A 10,385-nucleotide genomic window follows, 5' to 3' on the forward strand; every position below is an offset into this window, starting at 1 on the left:
GATGAATATCATTGATTTATCAAAATGAATATATCCATATACATGAAGATATTTAATTTAAAAAACAAATTTAAGTAACAATGAAAACACATCATTAAAATAATAATTATATTAACAATGATAATAATAGAATTGTTTTCAAATACATTTTGTAAATAGATATAGAACGGAAACAATCAAGAAATAAACAACAGAGCACAAAATCATTGACAGAACAAGAATCTAGGTGAGGCGAGTGAAACAAAACAAAAAAAAACATGAGGAATCATACGCACACACACATTAAATTTTTACTCGATTCGATTCCATTCTATTTGGTGATGAGACCAGAATATTCTTATACTCAAACATGAATCATATCATTTAATCACAAAACATACATTACTTATGTATGTTATGCTAACGAAATTCTTAGATTATGTGTGTAACATTAAAGATGAAAAAAATGTGATTATCAAAGTAGATATCATTTCTTTATTATCAAGATTGACTCAGTATAACCAAAAAAATAAAAATAAAAATAAAATAAAAATGTTATTTTTTCGACTATATTATTATCATTATTGTTATTTATTCTGAATCATTCAGTTATCTAAGTAATATACAACAAACAATAATCCGATAACAGATTACGTTGATTGAAAATATCTGTTTGTAGTAGTGGTGATGATGATACATCATATATGTGAAACAATGAACCAAACCTTAAAAGACTTATGAATCTCTGATGATGGTGGGTTATAACAAGAAAAAAAAACAAATACTACAGCAATGGGTGTGTATGTGTGTAAAATCAGGAACGTCATTCACAGAAAAAAAGCTTCATTTTTTCCATGTGTGAATCTCAAAAAAAAACGAGAAAGAGGACAAAAAACGGAAGAATCATTTGCAAAAGATCTTTATATTGTCAATGACTGTACTATATCCTATATTTTTGGTCCAACTTAACCATCCGGCGGTGAACATAATGAACAAACATCCAACAAAATATCAAGACATTTGTGTTTACAAGAAAAAATGAATATAGTAGAACGACTATGTAATCGTTCTCCCGAAAAAAATAGAGAAAAAAAGTTAGAAACTTCATAGAATAACATGTATTCTTTGTATAGGATTGTTGGTGTTAGTGTGGGTGGATGATAGGATGAACCAAAATAAAACCCAAGCAAAATTTTTCTTTCATTATTGTCTCATTGATTCTGATATCAATGGTGATTGAAGCTGTGCAAAATGAAAAAATTTGTTGTAGAGGAATATACGGTCAAAATGAATACCCATCAGGTAATGTAACGACGCATGTCATATAATCTTTATTCTTATCGTTGAATTGTGATACAACAACATTTTTTCGGAACATTTCACTTTCACTTGCTATCATCGCTACCGATAACTTTGCGACGCAGGCCTAGAACCACATGGTCTCTGAAATGAAATAGAAAATTATACCAAAGTTGTAATAATGATGATGATGATGATGACGTCTGACCTGATTCAGTAGTGGCCTAGTTTTCAGTAGTTGATATATATGACTAAATGTATGGTTTTACGTTGTATAACCAAATAAAAAGCGACAAAGAACCGCGATTTTTATCGAACAAGTAAGGAAGTGAATAAAATTTAATAAAATGTAATGAACCAACTGAATGGTTGTGTGACTGACTGGTCTTTGGTCTTTCTCTCATTCTCCTTTTTTTCCAGTTAACTATAGTATGCTTGTTTTTCTTTCATAGGGGTTTCACACTAGCAGCAATGTGAATGAAATATTTCAAATGCAATATTTCACTACATTTCAGCCTTATGGACTGAAATATTGCATTTGAAATATTTCATTCACATTGCTGCTAGTGTGAAACCCCTATAAATGAAATGAAAGAAACTTTAAAAAAACAAATAATAATGGAAAAATATTTGATTGATTGACGAATGATATTTGTTTTGAAAAAATATGGCAACTTTATGTATGTAGGAAAACATCATAAAATGTTTAATATACCGGCAACAGTTTCATCGTTATTGTAACAAGAAAAAATAATTAATTAATTTGTGGGAAAAAGCAGAACCATGACCAAAACCACTGAACAAATCCATATCAGCTTCCAGTAACAGAGACACAAAAAAAAACTAAATTCTTTCATTTTGCTGTCGATCGATTTGGCCTGCCTAACAATTTTTAAAATAGTCGAATAAATTTTCTATATTGTATGGCCTTTTTGTATTCATTTTCCGGATTTTTCATTCATATTTTTTTTTTGTATAAACATGATATCATTTATAGACAAAATGAAGATAAATCTGTTTAAATATTCAAACAAACATCACAGGAAGCTACAAAAAGATAATAATAACAATAAAGTATCAGATAAAATAAAACGAATGAATAAATTGAGAAAATGGATTTTTTTTTGGCAATGTTTACGCAATATGTATGTATTTCCATGGAGACTATATTCACCGGAGAAACGATGGATACAAAAAAAAACGATGTTAGTAACAAATAAATTTAGATCGAAATTGAAACAAATAATATTATTATATACGTGACAATAATTCATATAATCTTATAATAAGATATTAATGAATCAAAATATAGAATCTATTCATTCAATTATTACCAATGTCATATAGCAAATTAAGACAGTGCAGCACACTTTTTTTGTCATTATAAGTTCAATATAGAAATTTTTTTTTGCACTCAAATATCAATTTTAGAAAATTGTCAACTAAACAAAATCGCAATAATAATTGACCAATGACAATTTTTTTTTGTTTCTGGTATTAATTATGGCCACGTTGTTCCCATCTCTTCATTCCGAAGAGCAACAGAATATTTAAACTCATTTTTCGTTTTCATAAATCAACAAACTAAGACAACTATTTATAGATATCATCAATAATTTTATAATGAAAAAGTTTTTTTCCTTTATTTGGATTTATAAAACTCATGGTTATGAAGGAGTTTCATTATGGATTTATAATCGAATTCTTAAAAAAGTTTGTCGCCCTTATTATTTGATCTTAGTGAAAAAAAATGACAAAATCATATGATTAGACATTGGATGATTAAACAATTTCATGAAGGAGGAAATTACGACGATACATAAAATGAAAACTCATATTTCGCCAGACCTCACAATAGTCGATTGGACTAAATTGTCGAACAGGAAAAGATTTTTTTTTTTTTTTTTGGTCAAAGGACTTCTCATCGCCACCGCTTCAAATTTCATACCCATTCATATAATTGACAATCGTATAATTAAAGATTTTTTTAAATTCCCATTCATTTATATTTCTATATTCAAGTTATTGTTTGGTAAAGGTGTGTATATTGTTTGCATGTGATTCATAAATGATTTAGTTTTTACTACAAAAAATGAATCATTAAAATTATAGTCATATTATAATAGTAACTGAAAAAATGATAATGATGATTATAACCATTATTTGAGTGTGACGTTGATTTTGACCTCAATTTATTGTCGTTATATATTTTTTTGATAACATAATAATGGTAATAATAAACATTATTGCTTCTGTTGTTAAGACTAAGGTAAGACTGCCACATATTTTCGAAAAGAAATTCCAAATAACCAATGTTAGATTGTCTATTAATGTTGGACCACTGGTTATCAACTCAGATTTATCCTTATTAAACTTGAGATGTTTCAATTGAAGTAACTGGTAAGCAAATCATACTAATAAAAAAAGAAAAATTCCATCATTAGATTTGTTTTTTATAGAATTTTTTATGGAATTTATTATGAAATTTACATAGGAAATATATCAAAAAAAACATGAAATTCAATGAAGTAATATGATATGAATTTTTCAAATTTATAGTACACCTATATATTAATAATTTTTACAAAACAAAAATAAGATGGGAAAATCAAAAATGAATGAGGATTCAATGAACACATTAGAAATGATGAAGTTTAATGTCGATCATTTTTTCCATTTTTATCGATAATAAGAACTTGATGATGCGGCCATTGTTGCTGTCGATGATGAAGAATTAGCATGTTGATTAAGACTGCCACCATATGGATGGTGAATTACCATTAATCTTTTACGTATACACTCAATGAATGCCAACAAACGATTAGTAGTCGATGATGTCAATGACATTTGCATTGCTTGATGCTTGCTCAATGATAATAATCTTTTGCCATCAATTTTCTAATGTGAAAAAAATTAGTTTGAATTCTTTTTCAAAGGGAAAAATGTTTTTAATTTACTTACATATGCTAATATGGAATCACAAAGTTCACTATATCCATTTCTATAAAAAAATTTACTGACTTGTTTCGGTGACCAATGTGGTAACATTCGTAAATCTTGTGTTCCATCCGGTCCATCATGAACATCATCAGGATCGAAATAATGGTAGGAATCAAACACTTGAACACATTTTGAATCATCATCACCGTCATTATTGCATAATCGATTGTTTGTTTTATATGATTTCCACTGGATATCGAAACTATATTTATCATTTTCTAATTTCAGCCGCAAAAGTTTCTGCTTTAATAATGGATCTTTGAAACAAAAATGTGAACCCGTTGAATCACTCAAATCGGCTGGTAAAGAAATTGTGAATTTATTGTGATAATCAAAACGGCCACCATTTGTGATCTCTTCATTCCATGAGAGGAAATTATACAATTCTGAACGTTCACGATCTGCGATCTGAGTCCATATGTCAGTTTCTTCCTCTTCGACTAAATCTTCGTGATCCGATAAATTTGGTGATAATGAGATGAGACTTGCATTTCGAATCAATGGCGATTCATCAAAATCATCATTGGAAAATACTTTATAATCATCAACTTCTCCCACAATACTTTTTGGTATTGAATCATGCGATGATGATTGCATAGAATCATCGTTGATAATCGTTTCCACAGATAATTGTTGTTGATATGAATATTTTGATAGCGGCGATTTCGAAGGAGATGTCATCATAAGAGACTTTTTAGTGTTTTCTGTAAAAAAGAAAATCAATAAAAATTTGTGTCATCAAGTGAATAATCAAACTTACTTCTACGATTATTGAAGTTAACATATGCTTGGCTGTTCTGTCGTTTTTTCTTACTACCACCTCCATTTGAACTGGTCTGTGGTGATGGCGGACCTTGGAGTGGATATTCGACCAGATCACAGTAGCCAACCGGAAATATATTTGGGGAACAACAATCACACCATTGATCAAAATGATCAGCCCAACCGATAAAATGAAGCAACAAAAGACGACCACAGCGACGTTTAATGACGGCCAAACAAATCAGATTCGGTTCAACCATATCGACAGCTTCAAGAAGCATACCTTCTTCGAAAGATCGAGATAGACAGACGTTATGAAAATCATTTTCTGAATCATCAGTGATGAATTGTTTATAGCTAAATAAATTTGTTGGTGCCATTAAAGAATTTGTGTGTTGGCAATATTCCACCCAATCGAAGTCACGTTTATAGCCTAGAATAAAGTTCAAAAATATATCAAAACTTTTTTTAATCAAATATTTAAATTCGTATCCCTTACCTGAAGGTGTTTGTAAAGAAATGTTAAACATTTTACAGAAACCTGCCGGTAAAATATAAGGAGATGAAGTATGTAAACAAAACATTCGTTCTTCAAGTTCTAAAGGTGATGTTGATGCAGATGATTGTGACCCAAATAAACTGGTTGGTGATGAAGACCGTATAGGAGATGTTTGTAATCGTTGTAAAGGTGTTTGAGCGTCAGAGTTGGCCTCATCTATAGAAAGTACTAAAAAATTATATCGCAAAACTTTTCGAACGGTTGCTACGCATATCTGTGAAAGATCCATCGGGTTAACCACTTCTAATTTCATTCCTTTATGAAAAGTAAAATTTTAAACAAAAAACAATTTAAGAATTTAAATCAACAAACCTTCTCGAAACAAGTTATCTTCATCGATGTATTCGAATTTTTTCAACACACCCATTCTGTTCCAATCTGGTATATTTCTATTTGATTCGATATTATTACGAATATTCTGAATTCCAAGTCGCAAACTCTTATTTGCATAATCGTGAGAGGCAAACAATTTATGTCCGACTAATTGGGACCAACCGACTGGACGAATCTGTTCTGAATGTATATGAGCCCACCAGCCGGGATTGCAATCATTTGGTGCTTCTCCGTCATAGCGAACAAAACATCGTTGTCCTATCACTTGTTGAATGGTGGCCACACGAAAACAACATAAATGGGTTTTATCAATTGCTTCCACTTTTAGTCCAGGTTTTAATTTAGTCTCAATTTTTTGCAAAAAAGATGTGTATAAATCTAATTCAATTGTAGCATTGTTTCTTGAAGAGAAAAATCGCCGTACATCAGTAGCATAATTCGGATTCAAATCACAAACAATAAATGGGGCGCGATACTCGTAATTACTCTTCTGGGCATACCCAATTGGGTAAAGGTTACGAATCCGAACATTTGCCCAGAAATCATGTTTAGTAATCGACAAATGTTCAAGTCCTAAAAATCGTAATCGAAGATAATAACCGGAGTGGCCGACAATCTTAGCTATCCAAAATTTATTTTCATCCAGTATTGCGCTATTGTTATTCTTTAATTGTGGTGTAGCGAAATCGAAAGTCGATGTTTTATTTTTTGATTTTGATTTATTCGGTGGAGTACCAGGCGTTTGATTCAAAACACTAACTAGACCATTTGAAGGTTGTGGCTGATTACCATTTAGATCAAGATCAGATAATCTCAGTTCTACATAAATATTTTTAGATTGTTGCTCATCATCACAGGATGTGGGCAAAAAACTAAACATTTGTGTCCATTCATGATTTAACGGTGCGTTAGGAAATGCCCATACAGGAACACAACGATCGAAACCGTATTTTTCAAATATTAACCACCATATTGGTGGATAATATGCATTTTGTTGATGTAAAGTTTGATGCTGCGTAGGGAGATGATTCGAATGAGAGGTGGAGTTAGAAATGTTATGTACATAATTTGTTACAATGACATTTTGATTTCCTATTCCTGATTGCCGCTGAAATAGATTAGAAGGCAATGATTGCATTGCCGATTCAATTGCGTCATCCAACGCTTTAATTTGTTCTAATCGACTGATTGGCTTAGGTTCAGGTGGTGGTGGAGAAATCGTAATCGCTGACTTTGAAACTTGATGATTAGTTGTTGCCGATGGTATTGAATGCCTGGAAAGAACAGGTATCACATTTTCAATTTGCTGCTGTTGTTGTAGCTGAAGTTTGACTGGTGGAATCGGAAGCGTGGAAATAGAATTCGGTTCAGGTCGAGTTTCTGGAGTGGACATTTGTTTTGAAATATTATTGCTAGACGTAAAATTCATCAGATTATTCGGTTGCAATACTGTCGCAGCAGCCGATGATTGATTCTGAGAACTTTGAACTTGAATTTGGTTTGGTGTTTGAATCTGAAGCAAATGAGTGGGGCCACGAGAAAGATCTGGTGATTGTCCTAAATACTGTTGTGATTGGCCGTTATTATTCTGATTAATAGTTGCTAATGTATTAGTTGTTGTAGCGTTTCGAATAGGTATGATTTGAGCCGTGGAACCTGGATGTAAACTGCTAACTTGTTGATGATGAATCCGGAGATTATTTTGTTGAAGAAACTGTTGCAACTGTTGGTTAGATATCGTTGTTGGTAATGCCGATGCAGCACGTAATTGGGATTGTATTTGAATAGGTGGTGTGGCAGACGCATTTGATGATAAATTACTGTTTGGAATGGATGCCAATTGTACAAATAATTGACCGGATGAATTGGTCTGTATAGATTGTGCAGAAGTAGATGCTAATGTTGAAGATTGAGTGGTAGCACTTTGATTAGTCGATACACAAGAACCATTATGAACTAACACTACCGGTTTTTTCAGCTGATTTATTAGGATACTGTTTGATGATGATGATGAGGAAGAAGTGGTCGTAGTTGTGGACAAGGGTGTCAGAGAAGATTTATTCTGTGTTTGTTCAACAGCGATCAACGATGTCGAAGTAGGTGTATTTGACGTCATTTGTGATGAATCTGAACTATCCATCGTATTTTGTGAAATGATTGATGAATTTGAGTTATCTATCGATAGAAATGATTGTGTAGTTGTGGTTGATGTGGAGAGAATCGTAGATGAACTCGATTTTGAACGAGATCGTTTTGTCGCTGAATTGATAGATTGCAATGGTTGGCCATTTTGTTGGGAATGTTGTTGTTGGCCACTATTTCGTTTGATTCTTTTCACCATCGGCTGATGTGGAACTTGCAATACTTGGGCTGTTGGCGATTGGCCATTCGAATTCGTAAAATTCTGATTTAATTGAACAGCTAATAATGTTCCACTGGATGGTAATTGAATTTGTCCGCCAGTTGTCGTAGTTTGAGTTGTTTGATGACCAGGTGAAGAAACGGTTACGATCTTTGAATAGTTTCGTTTTATACCTTTGGCAGATGTAGGTGAACCGACAGAACTTTGTTGCTGATGCTGGATTAATGTAGACGTTGGATTAGTTGCAATGGAGACATTAGTTGGGTCGATTTGAATTGAACTTTGTTGCTGTTGTTGTTGTTGTGATGTAACAGAAGCAAAATGCTGAGCAAATTGCTTCTGATTGATCAACGTAGGATGACCGCTTCGATTCAGCTGACTTAATTGAGTTCCCTGACGTATGATCAGCGTTCGAGGTTTCATATTCGAAGATGGAGTTGAAGAGGATGATGTATCTTGCTCGCCTCCAGTACTAGTAACCGCGATGATTGAAGATTTTCCCGAGTCGGACGATGATTGCTGAGCTGGAATTTGAATCGATGTTAAGCTTTTTAGATTCTGAGCACCAGATGTACTAGTTGTTCCTAACATAAGCACAGGCTGAGATGGTTGTTGTTCAGAACCATCGACAATACTGATACCTGATGATGAATTTGTAGTTGTTGTAGACACTGATGGTAACATTTTGAAAATTTTCAATGTTTTCGTTTGATGGGGAAGAGGATGATGATTGCTGGAGATAGCTTGTGGTGTACCGCGAACACATTGTGTAGAACAGAATTGTTTGCCTTTACCATAGAAAGTATCTCTTACACCAAGATTACCACATCGCTTACAAACACCAAGACCATCATCACTAATTGGAACTCTAGATATTAAACGAGTGGTTGTATTATTTGATCCAGTAACTGTCGATGAAGATGAAGTTGTCAATCCTGCCGATGATATGGCTATGGGAAACGTGGAGGGAGATGAGGATGTGATCGTAGTTTCTGACGAAGATGATGTATTTAAGAATTGTTTCGAGGCTGATGAAATCAATGAAGATAATTCAAATTGCTGGTTGAGAGGAATACCAGATGAAGATGTTGTTATAGTCGATACAGGTATAAGATTCACCGTTGACGATTGATGTTGTTTAACGATTCGGTAACTTGGATTAATTTTAATGTATTTTTGTTGGATATTTGAACCTCCAATTGTTGTAGTTGAAGATGTTGTCGTCGATTCGCCACTAGATTGCAAGTGAGATCCAGCAGTTGTGATTCGAAAACTGTCGGCTGGTATTTCGAGATATTGTATTCTGGATTGTGGTTGATTTTGATGATGGATTGTTGATGGAGATGATGATACAATTGCGCGATGTATGCCATTACTTGCTGATGTTCGAATCGATTGTGCTTGTTGTTGAGCTATCTGTATGACAACATTGGCCGTAGTCGATTGTTGAATGGTGCCACAGTTACTATTATCCTCTGAAACACTTGAATTTGAAGCAACCGTATCAGATGTTTGAGTGTAATTTTCTGATGAATTCTCATTGTCAACTTGTATGGCCGACGATTGGTGATGAACTTGGCTCATATTTTTTCAATAATGAATGATGAATGGTCAACGATGACCATATATAAAATGAATGCGGTAGATAAAGAATTTTTAAATTTTTAAATCTTAGGGAAGAATCAATCATGGGGTAATTCTGGACGTTATTGACCTGAAAAAGCATCAATTATTTGTCAGAATAGAGTAGATAATATTAAAGAACAAAATGAAAATTTAAATATGAAACAGTAGAATTTTGACAAATAATTTCACAAGTTATTTTTTTAGGCGCCAATTTTATTGACAAAGTCAGTGATTAGTATATTATATCGGATCATATATTGATGATATTAATCAAACACATTCGAACCAAAACAAATGAATGAATGCAACAATTTATATTATTATTTGGTTTGAAAATCTCCAAAATTTGATGTGATGAACCATAATTATCAAAATTTACTTAAAAAAAAACAAAGACAAATAAAATGAATAAAAACACACAACACTAATAAACATAAACAGAAAGGGAGTGAAAGTGAGTGAGCA

The 10,385-nt window shown here is 32.6% G+C and overlaps 1 protein-coding gene across 1 annotated transcript; it reads right to left on the bottom strand.

Moving 5' to 3' along the window:
* Window positions 1–3,723: 3,723 nt before the first annotated feature.
* Window positions 3,724–10,321, bottom strand: LOC113793110 (uncharacterized). Its single transcript, XM_027343076.2, has 5 exons — window positions 5,912–10,321; window positions 5,540–5,854; window positions 5,039–5,473; window positions 4,240–4,982; window positions 3,724–4,176 (listed from the first exon to the last, which is right to left on the bottom strand). The coding sequence occupies exons 1-5, from the start codon at window positions 9,876–9,878 to the stop codon at window positions 3,958–3,960; spliced, it is 5,679 nt and encodes a 1,892-aa protein (XP_027198877.2). The 5' UTR covers window positions 9,879–10,321; the 3' UTR covers window positions 3,724–3,957.
* Between the last annotated feature and the right edge of the window lie 64 nt (window positions 10,322–10,385).

The sequence above is a fragment of the Dermatophagoides pteronyssinus genome, unplaced genomic scaffold (assembly GCF_027571235.1).
Source record: "Dermatophagoides pteronyssinus isolate colony J.1.1.1.1 unplaced genomic scaffold, Derpt_VIB-CSIC_2022.12 sq0001, whole genome shotgun sequence".
NCBI lineage: Eukaryota > Metazoa > Arthropoda > Arachnida > Sarcoptiformes > Pyroglyphidae > Dermatophagoides > Dermatophagoides pteronyssinus.

What these genes read in the sequence shown, in the direction of transcription:
- LOC113793110 (XM_027343076.2), bottom strand. Translation starts at nt 9,878, where the DNA reads ATGAGCCAAGTTCATCACCAATCGTCGGCCATACAAGTTGACAATGAG. An exon ending in TTCTTTACAAACACCTTCAG is followed by an intron (nt 5,474 to 5,539) that starts GTAAGGGATACG and finishes ACTTTATTCTAG; the next exon opens with GCTATAAACGTGACTTCGAT. An exon ending in TAACTTCAATAATCGTAGAA is followed by an intron (nt 4,983 to 5,038) that starts GTAAGTTTGATT and finishes TCTTTTTTACAG; the next exon opens with AAAACACTAAAAAGTCTCTT.